This window comes from Trichosurus vulpecula, chromosome 6 (genome assembly GCF_011100635.1).
Source record: "Trichosurus vulpecula isolate mTriVul1 chromosome 6, mTriVul1.pri, whole genome shotgun sequence".
Lineage (NCBI taxonomy): Eukaryota > Metazoa > Chordata > Mammalia > Diprotodontia > Phalangeridae > Trichosurus > Trichosurus vulpecula.
In genome coordinates, this window is record NC_050578.1 from 148,294,786 (window position 1) to 148,320,684 (window position 25,899).

The 25,899-nt window shown below is 35.1% G+C and overlaps 1 protein-coding gene across 1 annotated transcript in view; it reads right to left on the reverse strand.

The window, feature by feature from the left end:
• Nucleotides 1–25,899, reverse strand: part of ADGRL3 (adhesion G protein-coupled receptor L3) — a 373,586-nt gene that overhangs the window by 62,896 nt on the left and 284,791 nt on the right. The window contains exons 16-17 of the mRNA XM_036763952.1: nucleotides 13,390–13,416; nucleotides 10,199–10,367 (exon numbers count right to left, since the gene is read on the reverse strand). Coding sequence (XP_036619847.1) covers nucleotides 10,199–10,367; nucleotides 13,390–13,416 — 196 coding nt within the window. The remainder of the gene's footprint in view (nucleotides 1–10,198; nucleotides 10,368–13,389; nucleotides 13,417–25,899) is intronic.

Sequence of the window (25,899 nt, forward strand, 5' to 3'; positions counted from 1 at the left end):
CCTACATGATACTCTTTGATCTAATGACACTGGGCTCCCAGCAGTTCCATGAACAAGACACTAATAGGGTTAATGTGATCAAAGATCTTCCCCACCCATTCAACAGGCCTCAGATGGGGCTAGGTGGGAAAGCTTGATTATATCTTTGTTTGTAAGTAGGTCTAAAGCCCCTACTTATTAGGTGCTAAGCTGATGTGGGCGTGAAGCCCTCAGGACCCTAAGGGGAGTTGCTAAGGCCAGGGCCAATGGTATGTGCATTGAGTTCTAGTCAATCATGAATTCAGCCAATCACAGACCTGAGTTCTAGCCAATCAGATGCCAGCTAGGACTGTATAGAAGGAGAGCCCAGAGTGTGAGAGAATGAGGATTGAAGAGGAACAGAACTGAGAAGACATTGAGGCAGCAGACATTAAGAGGGTGCTGAAGAGCAGACATTGAGAGAGCCAGCATCCACAGAGCTACAGAAGAGGGTGCTGGGCTGAGAGTTAGGAATGGTGAGTTATTGTTTACAGGAAGGCCCTAGAAGGGGGTAAGGTTACAGGATGACTGTTATAATTTCTTTGTTGCGACATTGAGGTGGTCTTACTGGTTTTGGAATATAATTATTGCTATATCAAATTGGAATTACTGGTTTTGGGATTTTATCCTCTGGAGTCTAAATAAATGTTATACTTCCTCTGCTTTCTACATAGAGAGTTTTTCATACTCTGTGATTACAAACCATTCAGGCATGTTCATGGTCATCCTTGAGGTCATGAATCTTGCCTTACTGATACAACACTCCAAGACACTCTTGATTTTGGACATTTTTCCCTTGTTGTTTACATTCCTGTAATGCTCTTCATCCTCATCTATACCTACTGGCTTCCCTGGCCTCCTCTAAGTTCCAACTAATATCCCATCATCTATAGGAAGTCTTTCTCAAATCCTCTTAATTCTAGTGTCTTCTCTCTCTTAATTAGTCCCTATTTATTCTATCTGGAGGAGAAAGTGAGGCTGGTGACTTTGCACAGCCCTCCCTCATTCAAATCAAAGTCAATTGCAAGTCATGTCATCATCTCTCTGATGTCATGGTCCTCCTTGAGAATGAAGGGCAAACCACAAACTATTCCCCACCCATCTCTTTCTCTCTCTCTCTCTCTCTCTCTCTCTCTCTCTCTCTCTCTCTCTCTCTCCCTCTCCCTCTCTCTCTATCACTTGTTTGTACATGTTTGTTTGCTTGTTTTATCTCCCATTACATTGTGAGCTCCTTGAAGACAGGGACTGTCTTTTCATTCTTTTTGTATCCCCACTGTTTATTAGGCACTTAATAAATGTTTATTGACTAACTGGGTCCCTACCCCAAGTTTCATCTTATGACAATTGGCTCAATGATTCATCCTGTCAGGGTCTTTTTGAATACTGACCATCATCCAATGTATTATCCCTTCCAGCTATGTGGCTTTTGCACATTTGGTAAATATGCCACCTATGCTTTTATCTAAGCAACTGACAGAAATGTTAAAGAGTCCAGTGCCAAGAAGAGACATCTGGGGCATTCTACCTACCAAGCTGACAATGAATCATTAGTGAATACTCTTTGGATCCTGCCATTCTACCAGTTCCAAAGTCACCTCATTGTTTTATATTCTAATGTACATTTCTTCCTATTTTCCACAAGAAGTCATGAAAGTCTTATCAAATATTTCATTAAAATCGAAGCAAACTATATCTGTAGTAGTCTCTGTGATTTAACAGCACAGACATCTTTGCATGAGAGGAAGAAAGTATAGTCTGGTATGTCATGTTTTTGATGAATTCATGCTGGTTCTTTGTGGCTAGAGCTTTCTTTTCTAGACAACAGTCACATAGAATGATGGGTTGTGATGTATATTATTAGAATCTCAAATAAATAAGACCAAAATTTCATTTGAGTATTTGAGTTGGGAGATCTTAGCAAGACAAGATCACTTTCAGCTATATAAGACAAGGAAAGCCTAGAAGGAAGAAAAGGATTTCAACAAGAGAGATGTGGGGGAAAAAATGTTTTCCCGGTATAAGGGACAGCCAGGGAGGGTGAACATGATGAGATTAGTAAACGGCTAGTCATTCAATTTGATCAGAATGTATAATGCATGAAGTGAGAACATTACTGCATCTGAAGAACTGAAGAGGACCACCACATAGAGAGCAAGGAAAAGTGTTGAGTGTGAACAAGCTGGAACACAGAAACAAAGAAGAGATATAAAGATATCAGCAAAGAACTTCATGACAGAAATTATTATGGGATGGTTTTCTGTCAAGAATGACAAGTGGATGGTCAAAGTGCCAGTGATGTAAAACAAGGCTGGAAATGCAATGGCACCTGATTGTGGAAAATTTTCAAAAGCAGGCTAAGAAATTTGTTTCTTATCCAAGGGACAATGGTTATTTTCAGGCAAAGACACGACATCATCCACTGGAACTCACTACCGAATTTCTACAGGAGCTCAGTCTCTTAAATCCAGGAGAGAGAGAAAGAAATTGATAGTTGACTTTTTTGGGAGTCCATCTACATGGCTGTCACTGGGAAAGAGGTGGAGAGACAGAGACAGAGACAGAGTGTGTATGTGTTTTGTAGCAGACTCAGGGAGAAAGACCTGGAAAGAGAATGTCTGGTAGTCATTGGGGTAGAACATCTAGCTTTCTATACTTCTATACCATTTCAAAGGCAAGCATAATGGCTTCCATTTCTCTTAACTCTTCTCAGACTATCAAGAAGTTTGGTCTTTGAAAAAGAAAAACAACTATGATCACTTTTATCATGAAGCCACTCAAACCTAAACCAATTGCTATGCTGGCCAGGAAGCCTATAACTAGCATGATTATAAGGTTCTAGTGAAAAAAAAGCACACACACATATATACACATAAATTTTGTATAATTTTTTATGTATATATACATACATATATATACATATACATATATATACATATATATATATATGTATATATATATATATATTTTTTTTCCCCTCACAGAATTGGCAATATCACACTAGACGTTAAAGACATGGGGGGGGGTGATCAGAGAAAGGAGGCCATTTAGAATGTCTTCAATTCCCAAAGAAAGATGGATATTTTGAACTACTGAGTAAAATCACCATGATGAAGCCCCATGTTGACACATTACTCATTGCATTCTCAAGTCTACTTTAATTTGCTCTTATTTTATTTTGAACATTAAACATATGAAATTATTTAACATAAGAAATTATTTAAAAGGAGAAAAGAAAGATGAATCAAATGACATGCCTAGGACCATAGTCATTTTCTACAGGGATTTTCTTATCAATTGCCATAAAACAACTCTTTGAGTGCTTGATTTTTTATGTTATCAAGCCCATTTATTCATGTTAAACTCTTGCTTAATTGCCTTTAAATAGCTGACCACCACTCCATCTTATTTCAGTGTGAATATTTTCTATATCATAGATGGCAAGGAGGAGAATTCTTTTTGTGAGAGTTGCTATTACTCCAGACCATCAAGTCAGGAGAATAACCATTTTGGACAAATCCCAGTAGAGAGTCAATAAAATTAAACTGGTGTACTGGATGAGCAAACACTATTAAAGTATTTTTGTTCTTACAAAAAAAAAGGTCTGTAGGAGAAGTCTTAGTCACAAAAGCATATAACTTACATACTGTGAAAGAGACAGAATTATGAAGGTTAAATGTTCTTGCATTGTAAAAACAATAAGCTTGGACCAGCAAAAATGCCAAACTTTCATAATTAAACCAATTGAAATTTCTTGAATTAAACCATATATGAATGGGTGTACTAGAATAAGCATAATGGAACTTAGGCAGATAACTCAAGAAGAAGCATTGCTTCTGTTAAGAATTTTTTTCTTATAAGTTCCTTAGGTACTACAAATTGCCCCAAGTTGAAAAATTAGCATTCATTTTTAAAAAATTTACATGCACTGATATTGAGTTCTATCCCTGACTTTAATTATAAAAAAATCACCAAAATGTACACTTTAATAATATGAAATAGAAGCATTTAAGAATGGGCCTTTAAGTATTTTGAGTTACTTGGTATATCAACTGTTATATTTTAAATTAAGCTCACAACATACTGATATGTTAGTATGTGATCATTTTAAATATATGTTGAAAGTAGAAAATATTATATAGAGTAAAAGGCAATGAGAAGAGTATTTAATCTGTAGGTTCATCCTGTTTACTTACTGTATTGTCAGATTTTTATAAATCGGCAAAAAGACTGACTTTAGAGGGAAAGTAATGTACATTTACTAACGAAATCACACAACACAGAAACAAGTAATATCTAAAATTTTTTAAAAGTGTGTTTTTTTGTTTTAAATACAAAATGTTTCTGCTCATTTTTTATCAGATTTACATTGGTTAAGCATTTGAGAGTGTCCACTTGAACTCATAAGGTTAAGTAAATCTGACCCTCTGTAAATAAGCTTATAAAAACTAAATTTATGGTAACATTAAAATAGAATCTGTACTAGTGAACATCATGGCATAACAGATCTCTCTTTCCTTGCCAAAATCTTTCAACAAATGGTCTATACCTACTCCCTTTAGTTCCTCTCCACTGTCACTCCTTACCTCCATGCCACCTGGCTTTTGTTTGACAAATATAGCTTTTTCGAAGGGTTCTTATGACTTAATCATCTCTAGTCCTACATTTTCATTTATCTGTTACTACATGCTTCCAATCAGATGTCCATCTAGCACCTCAAATTCAATATGACCAAAATAGAACATGTAATCTGCAACATTCAACTAGATCACTCTCTCATTTCTGTCAATGGTACAATCCAGCTTTGAAACTTTAGCATTGTGTTTGATTTTTCTTTTGCCTTTATTTCCTATATTGAATTAGTTGTCAAGTCTTTTATATTCTCAGAGGCCTTGATGGATCCCCCTGCTTTTAGGGTTCCAACTCTATTCCCTATTCCCCTGGCTTTTGTATTTACTTTATATAAATACATGGGACACCATTAATAAATGCTAGTTGTCTGACTGACCATTTCTACCTTCTCCCTGACACCCCTCACCCATTCACCCACATACAAATATTGTCTTTCATGCTGACTTAATCACCTCAGGAAAGAAGGACAAAGGGAGATACTTCAAAGTAGGAATGCAGGAGAAACCAAATTAGACAACAGTTTTAAACTGAGCCCATCATATAACAGCTAATTGGTCATTTCTCATGCCCCTGATTTTCCCTCTCTCCACTTAGTATTTGAGGACAGTGGCCTGACAAACTTATACTGCTTGGAACTCACAGTATTTGTCAACATGAAAAAGCTGTTGATTCTGGAGACCTGCTTGGATTTTGTGGTCTTTCCTCTTTCCTGATATCTCTGACCTTAAACCTCAGTTTTTATTGGTGCTCTCTGGCCAGCAATTGAACAGTGAAATATATACTAATTTGCTTCCTTGCTCCAGGTACTGGCTCTTTCACATTATCTTAGAGTTTCCTGGGATTTGGGTAAAAGGCTTTATCCCCTAAGGAAACTGCCCCTCAAAAATCTTATAAATACCTAGTTATGTTCAAGTCAGTCCCCTGCTTAAAAAATGTTTGATGCTTCACTATTTTCTCTTGACTAAAGTAACAGGAGCACAGGATAATAGCTTTAGAGATAGAAGAGATCTAATTTAGGCCAACTTCTCTATTTTACAGTTTGAGGAAACTGAGGTCCTGAATGGTGAAGTGATTTGCTCCAGATTACACAAGTAAATCCTTACAGGATTTGAATACAGATATTCAGACTCCAAATCCAGGGTTCTTTCCATTGCATCACACCATTTGATTCCTCAGTTTGGAATTTCTAACATTTCTTTCTAGTCTTATTTCCCACTATGAAAGTTTCAGCCCAAGTAGATTACTGCCTATTCCTCCAAAATACATCGTACTCTCCCACTTCCCAAAATTTATTCATACAGTTCTCTCCTAGAATATCACCCACTTGCCAAAACATTACTCATCTTTCAAAGCCTTCTCAAATACACATTGTCTCCATGAAACATTGCCTGAGCTCCTGATTTAAATATGTTCTCTCCCTCCTCTAAACTATATCAATTGTTCTGCCTTTTATTTTAGATGGTTTCATACTTCCCTTACCCCTTGTCCTTAGGGGGAAGTAATTTGTCTTTTCTCATTTTTGTACTGACCACAATGCCTAACACAATGTCCTTGGTTATAGATGACATTAAATATTTATAGAACTGAATTGAATTTTTCCAACCAAATCTAGCACCATTGCCTCAGTGCTCATTCTTAAAATCTCTATGGACATTGTCAATACTAAGCACTAGTTTCTTGAAATTTTCCCTTCCCTTGATTTCTGTTCCACTACGTTATTCTGGTACCTCTACTTTTCTGACCACTCCTTCTCTTTCTCCTTCCACATAGAATTTCTTTTTCCTCCCTCATACCACTAATACTGGTCATATTTTAGGGTTTTGTTTTTGTCTACCTGCTCACCAATCTTAGTTTTCTTGGTGGTGGGGGAGTTCATCTACCCCAATTTCTTTAGACTCATTTTCTTCTTGATGAATTCCAAGTTTACTGATGTGACACTTTACTAAGCTTATATATATATATATATATATATATATATATATATATATATATATATATATATATATACGTATGTATGTATCCATCTGTCCATATCATATCACTCTTTATGTTCAAAATGAACTTGTTTTCTCTACAAATTGGTTCCCTCTTTTAAATTTTCCTGTTATTTTGCTGCTAACAATAATTTTTCACTTCCCCAAAAAGTAAAATTTCTAGGTTAACTTTGACCTATCCATATATTTAATTCTCCTATGTCTAGCTGATGTCTTAATTTATCTTTTTATTTTCTACTTTTCCATTCCCATTGACACCACTTTATCTGCCATCATCTTTGTAGATTAGTATGATATACTCTAGTCTCGACCTTTATGGAATGTACTTTGTATACTACTGCCATATTATTTTTCCTAACCTAGTAGTTTAATTATGTGATTTAAAAATATCTTCCCTAATGTTCATCACAACCACAATCAAACTCTTCTATAACTGGCCCTTCCCTACTTGGTTGATTCACTAACTTCCAACAAAATACCATTTCATCCAGGTATCCCTTCACATGTCAAACACATTTATGCCTCTGTGACTTCTGTCATGACATTTCCTTGTTTCGAAGACCATTTACTATCCTCTTTGTAATTAATGTAACAGCCTATAATATGATAAGCCAAACCAGGAAAAGCTGGTTTTGAGAATCCAGACAAGTGACCCAGGTTGATAAAAAGTTGAGAATCTATCTAAACATGTAAGTATGTGCAAGAATTGCTATTCCAGAGTCATGACTAGGAAAATGAGTCTAAAAAATAGACCCCGAAATTGGAAATCAAGTATAAGGGAAAGGACAAAAAAAATGTAAGGTCCTATTAGCCAAAAACTCAATAGGGTTCATAAGTTGGAGACAGAGGGAGGCAGAAGTGTTGATCAAAACATAGACAGACCATTAATTTTCATAGACTCAAATGGCAGGAAAATGGAAGATATCCATGGTAGTTGGTAGTCAGTATCATGGTAGTCTAGGAACAGATGCTGGGAAGACATGAAAGTTTGGAGACTGAAATATAAAGGCAATAAATCTAGCCCCCTGAAATATAGAAGTAGAAAGTAAGAAGCTGAGTTATGGAAGATCATGGTCTCATAGATTTAGAGTTTGTAGGACCCCGTGAGACCATCACATTTAAGCTTCCTAATTTTACAGATGAGAAAACAGAGGCTCAGAGAAGTTATGTCTTTATATCTCTAACAAAGAGCAGGTGCTTAATAAATGCTGTTGACTGATATATTTTACAAGGTTACATGGGTAGCAGACAGCAGAGCTGGAATTTGAACACAGTCCTTTGGCTACATATCTTGTAGTTTTAACATTATTAGGAAAATTGAATCTGTCAAAGGAATAAAAAGCAGGACACCTAACATCAGGAAAATAGTACCTGGAGAGGTGGAGAATGAAGCAAAGAACCTAGTAACAATAGGGCCAGAAGATCTGATACTAAGGCAGCAAGCTACTGACATAAGGCTCCTTTATTTCTCCCAAGTTTATGGCTAAGGTTGATCCCGAAGTCTGAGACTGGGCTGATACAGACTGGGGTTCAGTTGCAGCTGCCAGGATTAAAAGGATATGAGGGTAGGAAGCAAGGAAGAACGTTTTCGTCTCTACCTACTCATATGCCCTTAAAGTCCTAGTTTTTCCATAAAGCCACCCACAGTATAACACTTAAGTTCTGCACCAAACAATCTCTCACCTAGTCATGTACTACGTTATACTACTTTATTTTTTCTTGTTTATAAGTCTTAATTGTTCAGCAATATTGTATACTCTCTATCTTAAATGAAATCTATATCATTTTAGTAATTTTTTGATGTAATACAATATAGAAATATTCAGAAAAGTGATTTGTCTTTGACTCCCATTTGTGAAAATTACAATTATAACATGTAATGAATTGACTTGATCCAAACGACTACAGTGGCAGAAATTAGAACTATGATATACTGAATGGTGCCATCCTAAAAAAAGGAACAAATTTGATATCAATGGGTGCCTATAGATTAAACTCTAGAAACATACTTCTTGTAATTATTCAGTTGTTTTTATATCATGTCCCACTCTTTGTGACCCCATTGGGAATTTTCTTGGCAAAGATACTAGGGTGGTTTTCCATTTCCTTTTTACAGATGAGGAAACTGATGCAAACAGAGTTAAGTGACTTTTCCAGGGTCACACAGCTAATAAGTGTCTGAATCTGGATTTGAACTCAGATTTTCCTGTCTCCAGGCCCAGCACTTTAGCTGCTGTGCCACTTAGCTGCCTTAGAAACATACTTACTAAGAGAAAACCTATCAAGTTATCATAGTGATACAAGACATATATAAAATATTGAACTAATTTTCTTAAATGTATTTTGTTTGCTTACAATAATTTATTTAGATGGTTAAAATGAATACAACCAAATATTCTGTATATGCTTATATATATATACAAGTATGCCATCAATTAGATAATAATAAATAAGTATACTTTGGTTTGTAATTAAAAATAAAATTAAATAGTTCAAAGCAACACTCAGGTATTTGAAGGCCATTTCAACATAAAACACTTTTTAAAAGTGTCAAATTAGGCTGAAAACTCATTTCTTGCATGTAACTTGAGCTTAAATAATTTTTAGAAAATTATTAGCTTGAAAGTAATTAATTTTTTCTGGCTACAACTCATAAGGACATTTTTTGGTAGTGCAAAATAATTTGTGATTTGTGTTGGTGGTAGATGTATCCATTCTAACAAAATACTTCAAATAATTTTGTGTGTGTGTAAAAACACATAGGAACATACAACTATATAATTATATGGAAATATATGTATATACACCAGAAAAATGTCATCTCAATATAAGCTCATTGTCACTGTACGGGTTAAGTTCCGTATGAATCTTAGTGATAATGGTGGTGATATATGAATTTATTTTAAAAACCTTAATTTAGCAAAAACATTGCTATTTACTCTCCATTTTCGATACGAGTAATGAATGAGGGGCAAGAGGATAGTTTGATTTCTCTTTATATGAAGATCAAGGCCCAGTGTTTACAATCTTTAAAAGTGTATCTTGAAATCAAACATAAATTTTTAAACTTTCTCAGTCTTTTAAAATAATTTAAAAAATTATAAACAATGAAAAGAAACAAGTATTTGTCAGCTAACTCTCAAAAGTATAATTTTTGATTAATACATTTAAAATAAAAGCAAACTTACTTTTTGATGTATTAGTCTTACTCTGAAAATGAAGACTTATACTTTCTTGTCAATGAAAATGACTGCCATTTATTAGGGTTAATAAGCATTAACAAAGGTTAAAAGGGAATATCATTTCCTAGAATACCTTCTTAACTCCTAGTTTCCTCTAAACTTACAAAACCTTTAAAAAGAACTATTTTAAGAGAGCTTCTAGAACTTCCTAACTTCTAGTTTAAAAAAATTCCTGATGATACCTCCTTCATATAATATTCTATTGTTATAAGTAAGGTCTAGAGAAACTAAAAAAAATCAAGGACTATCTGTAATAGTATGCTTGACAACCATAAACCATATTATTTTTATGCATAACTGGAAAAGCTGGCTTACCTTTTTCTGAAGAACACAATGGAAAATGAATATAAACATTCCCTGTAGAGAATTGAAAATTGTGAAGAGATACGCCATGATGACTGTGCTTTCATTAATATACATAAGTCCAAAGGCCCAGGTCAGTCCTAATAGGCAGAGTAGAGCTATTGCACCTATAACCCATGACCTGAGGAGAGAAAGGGGAAAAAATGATTAAAGGAATCATTCTTGGATCATTACAGCAACAGCACAGTAACAATGTGGACATTGAAATGTGTATGTTCTGATAAATTTTTATCTATGAAATATGTAAGACAAGTAGCATAAGCACTCTAGGATTTTAAAGCAATAACACACATCTTCAAGTTTGAGGAGAAATACACATATGAAAATGTTATGAACACAGAAATTAATCTAATCCAACACAAATGTGTATACATTGCTCATATATGTATCATGAATGCAAATGATATGCAGATGTGGGTTTGGCAAATGACAAGAAAAAAAAGCTTATAAATATAGGTGAATTTCATTGGTCTCACTAGGTTGATAGCTTGAGATATCTCACCATGTCATCTTTAAACTAATTTTTGTCTGTATTTTTCTACTTTTCAAAAGCACCCCTAAGCTCTCTTAAATTTATTTATTTCTGAACCTCTATTTATTGATATAAATACAATGAATAGTAGAAAGAAAATTTTTTAAAATATCTGAGTGAATTTTAAAGATTTTTCCCAGTCCTAGAGGCAGGTAGAAAAACTGCTAAATGTCTAGGGACTTGAGAGATTTTAATCATAAATGCAACTACAGTTTCTATTCCACATAATTATCTAAGAATTATTTACTGCTTTGGATGCAAAAAAAATTCCATATTGGTTCAGATAACCTTGATTTTTGGTAGTCAGACTTTCTGCTTACTACTAGAAGGAATGGTCAGGTGCCAAGGAACCTTTACCCTTGTATGATCTGTTAAGTCCCATGGAACAAGATGAAATGAGGGAAGTGAAAGGTTAAGGATATTTATTATGTGGAGTACACTGGAACAGAAACCAGTGCCACAGTATTAGCTTCTTGTACTATAAACTCCTGCCAAGATGCCATACATGATTGTTAATTGTAATGATTCTCATACTTCTGTAGAGGTCATCAAAGTCTTCAGATCTCTGGTCACATTGTTCCCCCGTATAGCATGAAAGAGAGCCCCATGAACCTAGCAATAAAAACAGACTCCCTCTCACCTCACCAGAGCATTTGCTAAATGATTCTACATCTCAACAAAGTTGTGTGGCTAATTCACCTTCTTTTTTCATTTCATTTTGTTTTTGGTAACCACAGTTTCAATAAATGTTGTTGACTGGCATTTCTTTAAAGCTGTCTACTTGCCTTCCACTTCAGCAGGGATAAAGTTTACCATGTTATTTATAGCTTCATAGAAAGAAATCAAACCATTTATGATATGCTGCAGTTGCATTCAGTGACATCTCTATGCTGGGGAAGACGGAGACTAAAAGTACTTTTGAATTATAAAGGGAATTCATTTAAGGTGAGATCTCTTGGGGATGGTCTTTTAAAAGTGAAAAATAAAGTAAGAGCAGCAAGATGAATCTCAAGTTTATATCACAGTAATTTTGTGATATATAAGTAAGAAAAACCATATTCAGAATAGCCATTGTTAGCATAATACCTAAATTATACATTTTAATTATTCAAAGAAAAGATTAGTCCATGTTTAAGAAGTTGAAAGGTTTACTTTAAGTTGATATTTACTATATGTAATGTAGCCTAGAAAACATTTAAAGAAAATAAAATGTGAATAAATTCTTTAAGAAAACATTGGTTGAAATGAGAAAAAAAATGTTGAAATGAGAATGAAGAATGGTCAATTGTTAAAATCTTGCAACAATTTAGCTCAGCTCTTTTACTTTTTTCCCTTTACTCAATCAGAAATTAGATCAGATTCAAGTTTTAACTGCATGCTAAATTCACTTTGTTTAATTAATGAAAGTTAAGTAATTGTAGTATAGTGAATCCATACAGTTTGACTTATGAAATTATATTTTTCAGCTATCCTTTTTCTCATATTTACATAACTGCACTAAATTTCAAAGAGTGATATCTTATTATATCCCTGAATTCAGTCAAATGAGAGCTGCTAGGATAAACTAATAGTCTCATAGAAGTGACCAGTGGGAAATATGGAGAGAATATTCATAATATCAAGGCAAAGATTCTACTTTGATTTAGAGCAAGGACAGTGTGAGCTATTCAACATTATCACTCTTTAGAAAACTAACTTTAGAAGAGAGGGGCATAGTTGTATCAAAATGCAATGTGCTCTGGCTTTAAAAGGGAAAATAAGCAAAATTCTGATACAATGAAAATGGCACTGGACAGCAATGGAAACAAAGGACTCTTCACCAGAAGAACAAACTGAAAGTTTATTGCAAAATTAAGCTAGCATTCTCAATCTTATTTTGTTGTTTTCATGAACAGAAAGCTTTCTACAAAGAGTAGTTTGTTTTTAGACATTTAGCGTGTTGTTTCAATATACTAGTACAGACTTGAATTTTTGCTCCAGATATTTTTTTTAATCATGGGTATTTTTCCCCCTTGGGGGAAAAAATTAGCCTTATTACTCAAATTATAGGAGACAAAAATAGGCCTATTTCATGACAATTCTTTGATTTTATTCCGAAAGATCCTTTTTCCTTTTTTCTAAAGAAAATATTACTTATTTAATTTAGCAGATTCCCATTAATGTCAGCAGAAATCAGGCCGCTTCATGAGCATACGATCATTTTAACAAACTACCACTCAATCATATTAAGAATCAGAAATCCAAAATGAAGGCCAAACATGGACAACAACAACACGCATGGATGTAGACAGAGGGACACATCACAGATGAAAGAAAAAGCCATTCTAAGCATAGCAAGTCTGTACCACATGAAATGACTATGGCTATGACTGTGTCACTCAGTTCAGGTGGTATCCAATTGAAACATGGGAAGCAGAAATGTTCGGCAATACGCCCGCAGCATGTTTACTCTGCACATAAGCTGTATGCCTAACTGTTTTCCTGCACAGTTTGCTCTTCTGCCTCAAGGTGAATGACAGAAGTCTTAATGGTTTTCCAATACTGATTTGACAGCTGGTTCATGGGACCACACTGATAAATGAAATTTATCAGCCATTCAGGTCATTCTTACTTGATGAAGGGTCTGTTATCCTCATAGCTAAAGAATGCATAGACATAAAGACAAGAATACCAACATTAGCATATACTGACTTAAGGCATTCCATATGAAAAAATACCCCAAGACCCCCAATGTTTCAGTCTGTTCCAACCTCCCTAAAAGGCATCAAAGCCAACTCTGGTATATCCAAGAGAGAAATTCTAAAGTGGCTATATAATAGCTTAAATATTAACAGTTCTAAAAAGTTTCACACATATACATATCTCTCAGGAAAACATTTCTAGAAATCCCAACACATCTTTGGTCACATGATTATATAGCCCTCTTGACAGAGATATTTAACTTCTGAGGAGATCACCTTTCTTTAGAGAAATCCAATGACAGAGTTTTAGAAAGGCTTAGCATACACTTAAAATGACAGACTCAGTGGTACCTTAGGCAAACTGATACCATGATATCAGTTGGTATGATTACTTTATTATGGATATCAAGCTTTTAAGTAATTTTACCTTTCATTATTAGCTTATGTGTTAAACCTGAACATTATCTTCTTTTGAAGATAATGGATTTAGATTATTTTAAAACCATCTCCCCAATGGCAAATTTTGGGAGGCGGAGTTTGATAAAGGAATGTTCTAAAGTAATGAATAACTTAGGTGAAAAATAGATAGGGGAGAAAACCATTTATCCACCCAGAAATATATTTTAACTCCAGTGTTTTCTGGCCTGGCTGACTTGAAGGGTTTTGCTTATTGGTTATAAAAAGAGGACAGAAAAAGAAACAATCACATTCTCCTATTCTTTCCCCTTACATAGAGCTGGATGGTAATAGTAATCAAGCAACATATTGAATAAGTATCCATATTATGCATACATTACTAAAATACATTGTGAAAGTCAAACGTTGATCCTATTTACAATTAATTGATTTTTGCTATGCAACTGCTTAAGTCATAGTTCTTTGTCTCTGACCTTAGTTCAGAAATTCAGCTGGCCTGTAATGAGTTAAATTTAGAAAACCAGTTCTCTTGCTAATCACTGTTTTATTCTTGCCTCAAGGAAATCTGCTATCCTTTGTGGAGGTGGGTAGACATAGTATCTTTAAACCACCAAGCTATCCTTCAAGGATGTCTGGTTTGCTATCCAAAGAAGTCTGACCTACTACTTCTAACTTTGCAGTTAGACTTAAACAATGAACATTTCTTAGTCACAGAAAGGATAGAGGGGGTTGTTGCTGGCCCCTCATTCCTAACTTCCAACCAATCATACTGTCCCTCACACCTCAGATATGCAATCAGTCATGTTGTCTTCACCCCCATGATGACACCTACCCTCTAACTCATGGTATTGTTTCCTCACTTACCCTGTTCTGTTCTTTGTTCCAATCTCATAAAAAGGAGGTGAGTAACCAACTCAGGGTCTTTGACTTAAAACTGAGGCTACCATTGACCCATTGTGTTGGCAGGTACATGCCCTACCAATAAATTGTTATCTTGCTCAGAGAATATGTCTCAGTCTAGCTGTTGAATTTCACTTGCAAGATTTAAAAAGCGTATCTGCACAACATCTGCATAAAGATACATGTTTGTAAAATAAGATGTGAGGTTTAGTACCAAAGTAACAATATATACTCCTCACCTTCCAGGATAAAGGAATTTAAATAAGAACATATTGATAATTTAGGAAATGAAGCTAAAAGAAAAAAAAAACAAATCTTATACCTCTGAATGGTTAACAGATAAGTGCTGGACAAGAAGGGTGTGTGTGAAAAGGGCAAATGCACAACTAGGTTAGAGATTGGGGAGAATAGGTAGGGAAGTCGTCAACATGGGAAAAGCAAACTTTTTTGATAAACATCTTCATGGATGAAGTAGAATTTCAGATGTTTAAATGAGGCTTTTGGATAGTGCAAACTTGGTGTTCCATGGACATCTTAAACTCAACATATTTAAAACCAAACTCATTATGTTTTCCTCAAATCCTTCCCGCTTCTCAACTTCCTAATTCTTGTCCAGGGCACTACAATTCTCCCCATTACAAATGCCTTGTTATCCTCCTCAACTTCTCATTCATCCAAAGACTTCATCCAGATGTACGCATCCAACCAGCTGTTAAGTCTTTTCATGTCTACCTTCGCCAATCTTTCCTGTATGCCCTGTTTTCTCCACTGACACAGCTATCATCCCAATACATGCCCTTAGGACCTTATCACCTTGTGCATGCACCTGCAATAGCTTGCTGGTAGGTCTCCCTGCCACAGCTCTCTACCTTCTCCAATGCATCTTCCATTCATCTACCAAAGTCATTTTCCTAAAGCTCAGATCAGATTGTGTCAGCCTTCCCCTCTCTAATAAATAAAATTCGTTGGTTTTGCTCCCTATTACTTCCAAGATCAAATATAAAATCCTCTATGTGGCTTTTAAAACTCTTCACAAATCTGCCCTGTTCCTAATTTTCTAGTCTGTTTGTACATTACTCCCCTCCTTATATTTTACAATCTAGCAATGCCAGCCTTCTTGCTGATCCTCAAAGGCCACTATGTATCCTGACTTAGTACCTCCAAGCTTTTCCCTATCCCTGGAGTGCTCCCCTTACTCACCTCGGCCTACTGGTTTACTTCGACTCAGTTCAAATCCCCCCTGCTACAGGAGTCCTTCCTCTCTGCCCCCAGTGCCTCCCACTAGGATTCCTTTCTTTTTACTCTGTGTACATCTTGTATGAAAAAGGTTGTTCACTAGAATATGAATGCCTATGAGGCAAAGAGCATACCTCTGTCATTCTTTGTACCCCCAGAGCTCAGAGTGTGGCACATAATAAACACTTAAGAAATGTTTGTTGATTGATTGATGGCACTGGCCAGATGTAATATAAAACTGTGTGAAAACAGAAGCATTACTAGCTAGTAGTTCATTGCTGTGAAATATGCCTAAAAGTGACAAATTCCCCTTTGTTGATGTTCATTTATTTACTTTCTACAAAAAAATGTAATTATTCAATATTTGTCATATGGTCTGCCTATTAGGACAGTGTTTTCTCAAACATTTTTTAAAGCAAGGCCCTCTTACCACTTAAATTACACAAAACAGTACCATGTAAAGAAGCGTACTTAATAGATGAGTTTTGGTTAATGTATCAAAGATATTTTAACAGATAATGCAAACTCAGGTGCAACAGTTTCAAAGTACTCAGTTTCCATAAATCCACATCTTTCACTTATGCTTCATTTATATGTACCATTACATAGCTTTGCTAATTCTCATAATCCGTAACTCATGGAGAGACATATTTGAATCTGAACACCAAGTAGAAATAAGACTTGTATCAGAAGCATGCTTGAACTGCAAATTTTTTTTGGTGGGGGGGGCATTCAATCCTACATCAATATCAATAAAAATTTACAGTTCCCACTCAATATAGAAATTCATGCTCCTGCAAAGGACCATTCGTTATTTTTTTTCTTCCAGAAAGACATAAATAATAGATAGCAATTCAATACCTAACGATTATGAAAGGATAACTGTGATATGCCAGCCCCTTCAATCATTTTGTCAGATTTTTTACTGATTTATAGCACCTGATTCTATAATCATTCTCTGTCAACTCCTAATTAAATCAATGATAATTTTGTCTCTATAATAGAAAGTTATAATCACAATTGATTCAAAGTTTCTCATAATGTAAAGAGACATTGCACAGCTAGTTTCAAATCTTAATAGTTTTCATCCTCATGCAAGGGTGATTTACTGATAAAATTTCATTTAAATTAACTCTAGCTACAGGCTGATTACATAAAACAAACTCAGTGCCTCTATTTTATTGCTGTACAAAAACACGGGCATAAATATATAAAGGGCTGAAATGAACTTCGCACAAATTAATAGAAGCTCATAAGTTTTCCTAAATTTTAAATGAAGTATCTTGAAAAAAATAATTAAAACTGGTTGGCATTGCACAAATTTCAAATTCATAAGTGAGCAAACGCTTTGAACACTTGAGTAAAAATGAAAATATAGTGAAATAAAAGAAACATAACCTCAAACTTTTTGTTATATGAACTATGCCATAGTGAATTACTTTCTTAGTAATCCATAAAATTTTCAATATTATCTAAATCAATTCCTCTCTTTGGAAAAAAATAATCAGGAATGCACTTTTAAAGTTTCTTGAAAATAATTTGAATGTGTTTGCACTTTTGATGAAAATATTAAATCTCTAAACAATTATACACCTACTATAATTATTTCCTTTAAGTTCAATCACTCATAGTTCCCCTCAAAAAGGTATACTGGGCTTTAACAGTATGTGAGTGAAGTACAGACAGAAAGAACTCAGGTCAATTTCACAATCTTCACTAAAGGAAGACAAGGGATTAGGACATAGATAGCCATGTGCTAGGTTTGGATTAAACCTATGATCAACTTTTTCTAATGCAGTTGAAATATTTCAATGGGTTACCAGAAAAGGTTGAGGGATTTTCTTCATGTAATTAAAAAAAGGATAAATTTATATATCTTTGGGATAGTTGTATATCTAATACTTATTCAAAATGGTGCCTACCTAATCTTTTAAGCTCATGTTTGCCATGCCCTTTCTTATATAATGTTAGGTTATACATAATTCAATACTTCAGTGCATCTGTGATGTTGGTCCTCCTTCTAACAATGTAGACACAACAACATATTTTTGCTTTCCCTTGTTATGCACTTCTTGCACACATTCCCCAATAAGTCTTTCACAGAGTCTGTCCAACCACACTGGTGGCCTTTTTCTAGACATTTTAACCTTCATTGGGTACCAGTGAAACCTGCAACTATGATTCTTCTTAGTATGTGTTGTTCCATGATTTGCATCCATATAGCATCACTAGAAGAATACTGGTGGCAGAAAAATGTCATTGTGTTGTTGCTTTTGTTGGACCACTGTATAAGACCATTAAAAGCACTTCCCTGTTTGCCATCAGCAATATAGCTGTCTCTCTTCATTCTTTTCTATTCTGAGCATGGTCCACCTGAATTGACAGTTTAAGACAGATGCACAGTTGGACTATTAATATAGTTTCACATCATAGTTTGGGGAATACGCATTCTTCATCCATTTTGTTTTCCTAAATGTATTGCTAGACTTGTTGCTTTTGGATAGTCATACATTTAATTGAAGAAATTCTTTAGTAATTTATGGCTTGATATAGACAATGGAATATCACTGAGAGAATCGTGGGAATTTAGTGAACCACACTGACTCCATCTTATGACTCAATTCTGGAGCTAGCTCAGTTCCTATTGTATTCAATTATGCATCTAGTCCAGTTTCTCTTTTGTGAGAAAACTATCACATTGTTTGAACCTAGTTCTGTGTGGCTGGGAAGCTGGACCACCTCCACCTACTGCTTAGAGACTAAGGACCTAGGTTATGCTGACCAGAAATCCAATCAGATCCGAAGACTGATGCAATGAATTTTTTACATTCATACAATCTCAAGCAACCCACATATTGTATCTGAAAACTGGTCCCAAACTGCTCAGTCACTTATTGTTTCTTTGTTCTTTTGACTGAATATAGACACCTCTTTTTTCTGATCTTAGGGAATTGCATCTGTTTGCTTTCTTCCAACTTGGAAAATCTTTAATCATTCCTCCATTTAAAAATGTATCCTGGTTTATATCTTGTTAATTGTTTTCTTTCAATACATAAAAATTTGTTTCCCCCTGTATTCAGGGTTCAGTGCCAAGCTGAGGAAAGCCTGTACCGTATTTGTTATGCAGTTTTCATGTACTAATTAATAAACTTATACTCTTCTCAGGTATTTCATCTTTCACATGCCACACACTGTAAACAATGAGGACATCATAATACAGGAGGTCCTTCTATTTTTACTCTATGACATGCAACCTCCAAGATAGAGGCAATTGAATACTTTTAGTAGGCTTATATCTCCTTGTTTTCACACCTTACTTGATAATGAAAGTCAGATAACTAAAAAAAAAAACTTAGCTCTGTCATTTCATCAATCAAGAAATCTTATGTAATTTTAACATGTACTTGAGAGACATCTTGTTGGAGGAAGGTCTTTAAGGAAACCTTTTACTTTACTGATTCAATGTGTGTATTATAATTATATTTAAAAAATACATATAGTAGGGTCTTCATGCCTCTTAGCCAATCATCAACTTAGAAGAAGTTGTGTGATACACAATAGAAAAATTCTTTGCAAAATCCTTCATGTCCCCTTCTCATATTTCTATCAAGGATGAATATACTAGTGTAGATCATAGTTATAAAAATTTGTAGCAGTAAGAAACCAACTGGGTGGGTAAATATTCTCACTCTTTTTCAAATAATGATTTTTCTTGCTTTTCTAATCATTCAGTATCTTCTACCTCTTTCAATATATTGTAAATTAATCCTTCAATGCTTTCAAAATTGTGGAACTCACAGCACAGAACTCTTCTGAGGGTAATTGGTCTGATCAATTTCTATACAAGTCAATTAAACATCCAATGAATTTAATGCATAGTCATCTTTAATTTAAGACAACCATCTACTTTTGAAATATTCTTTCAGCACTTTTTAGGAAAAGTCAAAAACAAGATTTCATTTTGAAAAACAAAATATTCATTCCAGAAACAAATTTTGGCACTCAGTGGGGAATGATGAAAACTAAACTCAGAAGGATATGTTACCCGAAAATGGAGAAATTTTCCTCTTACATTAAAAACTTAAATAAACACTGAAATGCAAGTGACAAAGCTAAATACAAATAGAGGAGACACTAAGTTTTTCTCTTTGTGGCAATCAGTTTACTTAACTTTTGAAAAATCTAAATTGCTTGATATAAGTACTTTTAAAAAGGTATATTCTTATGACTAATTAAATTCCTTTTCACCTTAGTAACAACAGCAAGCTTAAAACGTTTAATGAGCTTGTCTTCACAGTTTTTGAGAAATTTCTCACTTTGATATTCAAAGAAATTTTTATTCAAATAATATATAAATAAATTCCCTTATTTTTTCAAACCTTGGCTACAATTTTCATGCAAATTACTCCAAACTTTAGTTTCTTATTAATTAGTTTGTATCAGGGAGGGGAAGTAATCAGGGGATCTCTGATTCATTGATTTCTTCCCAGTCCACTTGAAACTATAAGATTTAAAGAGGAGGTAGCAAAGTTAATGAGTTGTTAAGATTTTAAAAACAAGTTATTATTTACACTTTGTTATCCCTTTGAAAGTGTGTGAAAGCTCTTCAATTAAACTTTGTGGAATTTAATATAGGTAAATACTTATTGCCAAAGGATCAATCACAAACAACCCCACTGGGATTTAAAAGACAAGACAAACACTCTTAGAAGTCAGTCAAGTCAGGAAATATCTTGAAAAGTAAATGCCCTGGAAGTTGTTTAAAAAAAAAGCTATGAAAAGAGAACCTAGATCTTAGGTAGGAAGGATTTTTTTTTTTTACTTCTCATCCTACACCCAATGGCCATGGAATTTTTCGATAGAGTAATTCCACACATATGGGACACTGTATATAGCAGAGAGTAGGCTTATGGAGTCCACTGGAGCAATATGCCCAAAAGAGCAGTATCAGGACACCATGCAAAAAGAAGGGATATAAGGGCCTTGTAGCATTGGAGGCATGGGTTTCCTTGGACACATTGCTTTGCATAGTGCCTGGTATATTGACTCTCAAGAAATGTTTATTGTCTGATTGCTATCTAAGTGTGCACCTCTCTACTAGTATACTTTGGTTGTGCCCACTCTTTCCCCTAACACATTTTTATTTGTGAAGTTTGGCTCAGGTTTTTAGTGGGTACGTTTTGTAACTACTGTTCTCAGGTTGCTGTTTGGGTATACGCCTTAGCTTGGATCTGTGTACCTTCAGGTAAACACATGGATGAATTCCGCTCTTTGGAGTTTAGACCCACAGACTATCCTTAACCCTAGGTAGTCTTCCCATGGACCTAATATCTGAGAATGAGTTGGGAGAATGGTCCCAAGGAAGATGTATAATATTTTGTTTGATGATTTTCATGTTCTTACTTTCTTTTCTACCACAATGTTTGTGAATTAAGGCTAGAATCACTGACAAGAGAGTGATACCAATTTCTCTAAGTGTTGGACTCATAGTACCAGGCAATTGTGCCTTATACATAGTGAGCACTCAGTAAATATCTGATGAGCAACTATGTGAATAAAGCAACTAGACTTTGAGAAAGCTTGTCTTGAATAATATTATATTTGTAGGTCAGATATATTTAATAGTTTATATATTAATATGCTATACTTTATTCCAAACAGTCATATCTACAACTAAAATATAACTAGATTTTAAAAAAAATCACCAAAGCAGCAACAAAATTAAAAACATTACAAATCATTCTTCTAATCAAATGAACCCTCTCATAATTAAATCGTTTACATCAATGAATTTTTTCACAGGTTGTTTAAGTGGGAAATCTGTGACATATATTGTTAACAAAAGTTAACATTGACATTTATCTGTGAAAAACTGGCTGGAGAAAGTAGTCGACTATGATAGAGAGGGGTCAGATAAAGAATTTAAACAAAGCCTACTAGAGAGCTGCATAAGCCATACTACTGTCTCTCTTATATTGAGGGGCTGTCACTTGTGTTCGGGCTTTTGGCTCAGATCAAGTGCAATCTATATTGACATAGGCTGGGATCAATATCTAGTCTGTGGACTTTAACCTGGAATGCTGCCATAGAATAAACAGCAAAGTGGTTGACTTCATCCCACTGGAGCAAAGAGAAAAGTCAACTAACTGCCCACTGTTATGGGTCTACCTGGTTAAGCAAAAGAGTTGTGCTTCTGTGTTGGATTCCACCTAAGCACAGATTAGTAGCATTCTGGGGGCCACCATAGCAGCTCTTCAGTACCATGATCCAATATACAGACCAATAAAAGACCATTGTCTGCAAATTAGGACATAGGGCCAATAATCATATTATCTAGAATAGTTAAGATTTTTTATTCTGTTAACTACCATATATACATACTTACATGCAATGCATTTATTCTCATGTATCTAAATATACATGCAAAACATACACATACCCCACACAAATGTAAGCACCAGACCTATCTTGAAATGGCATAGTATTTGGTAATAATAGGCATGCTGCTGATGTCAAGTATGTTCTTGACCACGAATAACAGAAAATCCTATCACACACTGCACTGTCAATCAGTGCAAGATATATACGGCAGAATAAAAGAGAAGCCATTACATACAAAATATACTGGCACCTCCCCTCCTTCCTGTTCTATGAGCTGTAATCAATTCAACAATACCATTTACTCTGGCATGGGCTTGTCAAAGTAACCAAACACTTAGTGGTCCGACCCTGGCTGAGTCACTTAACCTGGTCTGCCTTAGTTTTCTCATCTGTAAAATGAGCAGGAGTAGGAAATGGAAAACCACTCCAGTATCTTTGCCAAGAAACACCAAAAGGGCTCATGAAGAATCAAACATGACTGAAAACAACTAAATAACAACCACCACCACCACCACAACAACAACCACAACTACATTACATCCAAAACACACTTGCCCCACCCATACCTCTTACTATAATCAATTCAACGTACCATTTCCTCTGGAAAGGGCTTGTCAAATGAACTGCCCTATTGTTCCACTCAACATCCTTGTGACTTCTTAGACTAAAACACTCTTCCCAGGTCATAACTTGTGTGTGTGTGTGTGTGTGTGTGTGTGTGTATGTGTGTGTGGGGTTGGGGGCATCTCCCTCTTGGAATATAAACTGCCTGAGGGTAGAGGCAGTTTTACTGTGATATTTGTACCCTAAACACAGTGGAATGCCACAAACAGTGCTTGGTAAATGGTAACTATTTAATATGATTTTTTAAATTAATTGATTCATTCATTTGCTTAATATTTAGATAGGAAACCTTACTACCATCTCCATTAACAGAAAGCTTGACAATACGCTGCTGAATTAAAAGACCTGATCTGGGATCACAGGAGAAGGTCCAAAATCAAATGACTTATTTTAGAAATATATGCCCAATTTGAGAGGAATCAGATGTCATCAGGTTTGCAAAACAAAATAAAATTGAAAAATCTAGCTACTTTAAGTCTTGTAGAAAGAACAATTACAACTATTTTAATGTAGCTGTTGTAGCCTGTGAATGATATTGTCATGCAGACACTAAGCATCGGTAGTAAGAATCTGTGGACTATGACAAACCTTAGATTATGATGCTACTACAGAAAGACATAATACTATGGCTACACTGATGGCTTGCTCCCATTCCTCTCTACTCATTGTGACTGTGATGACTCATTTTCTCTCACTATAATTCTTGGAATTAACCCTTCTTTCAATTCATGAAAAGGAATTTTATTTTAATTATCATTTATTTTTAAAGACTATATTTATTTGCTTTAATTAATTTGGGTATGTTATTCAATGTATGTATTGATACTTCACTTTATTTGATTAATGTTAACTTGATTTGTCACTATATTCTTCTAATATTATTACAAAATAAACATTTTTAGTCAATGATTTCACTGCAGGGTTGGAAATAAAAGGTCAGAAGTGGCTGATTGCTGCAAGTCAAGTATGTTTCTACCCTCTGAACAAACACTTTTAAAGGCCAGTGCTTCAATTACTGATACATTAAGAGGTGCTTAGCTAATAAGCAATTGATTTTAATCAATTTAAACAACTGATTAAGTCAGTAATTAGAGAGTAAAACAACAGGAAACGGAGAGCAAAGTGTTGGACATTTTTAAAGGGGCTGCAATATAGCACCTTAATTATCAGTTCACATCAGCTTACTTCACAATGGCACCACATTGTCTACAAAGATACATCTCTATGACTCTTCCTAGCAGGAGGTCTGCTGGATATGTATAGGAGTGACATAATGTCAACGAATAAACATTTAATCTCGACTCCTCCCATGATAAGGGAAATTACTTCTTCTAAGGTACATTTGAATATGTTTAATGTAATATCATTTCTCTTTTGCACCAATGCAATAAATCCCTAAACACCTTTATTCTTTTATGTTTCTCTCCCTTCTTTAATCCATCTTAGTACTACTACCAAATAAGTCTCCTTAATGTATAGATGATTGCATCACACTGCCATTCAGAGACCTTCAGTAACTTTCATTCTCTGCTAAATAAAGTCCAAACTTTTTAGCTTGAAATTCAAGGCCCACCATAATCTGGCTCCAACATACTTTCCCAATTTTATCAAACTACTCCCCTATTTCTATTATCACACACTATGATTCTTCACGTTTTCTACATTCTGAGCAAAGGAGTCTTTTTTCTAGTTTGAATCTTTGCTTAATGATTAACAACTGCAATAAAAAATGGGGAAAAAAAGATTTTCCGATTATAATGGACAAGTTTGTTCCCACAGAAGAGAAAAGAAAACATACTTCTCTTCTTTGCAGAGGTGAAAGACGATGGATGTGGAATATTGAGTAAGTAAAAGGATCATCAGGGGAACTCCTAGCTCGCCATGGAGCTTCTAATTTGCTCTGGTTCTTTCTATGGGGCATTATCACTCCACTCTGCAACTGCTGCTCTGCCTAGTTTCAACTCCATTGAACAAGGTGGTCCTCTCAGTATAAGCTCATCATTTCCAAACTTACCACCATGTGGCTGAATCAAGCCTTGATTGACAACCCCTCCCTTAGCCTCATCCCCACTCTGATTGGAGGGCTGAGGATAGAGTACCAAACTCCTCCCAATGCCTTCCTTTATAGTGGGCTATAACTGGACTCTCAGATTACTCCATTTCGTATCTACAACTCTGTCTGGTTTCAACTACACAGAATAAGATGCTCCCCAGTTACCTCCCTCTTTCACCCCCCCCAACCCTAGCCTTTCCTGCCTTCTTTTTGTTTTGTCTCCCTTTTTAGATTGTAAGCTCTTTGAGGTCAGGGCCTATCTTTCTTTTTTGTTAATTGTATCCCCAGTGTTTAACTCAGTACCAGGCCCCAGTATGTGCTTAATAAATGTTTATTGGATTGTATGTGATCTGACCAATTGCTGAAATAATCTTTAATTGTACTTTGTTGAAGTAATACACCAATTTCTGATTGCTTGCCAGTGTCAGCAGTTGCTTCAAAGATAGTTGGTCACAGATTCAAGACCAGGCAAAATAAGGAGAGAAACTAACGAGAAGTAGTCATCTTTGGGGTACTCTTCCAGTACTTCCTTTAGACTATGAGAGGAGAGGAAGGAATTTCTCTTACTTTCCCTTCTCCCTTCCCCACCAGTGGTGACCGCAGCTTTCTTTAGATGACAGTCAGTATAACTGCCAGTGTGATACATCAAAAAATGCATGTTATACTTCTGTGGATTATTTTGTTTAATGACTCTAAAATACTGAATGCAGGGAGTCCTTCAAGAGACTAATGTGCCATCCACTATCTTGGAATCTTATACAGAAGGGGCCTGTGGAGAGAACTAGTTTAACTGAACCAGTGAGAATAGTCCAGATATGATCCAAAGACT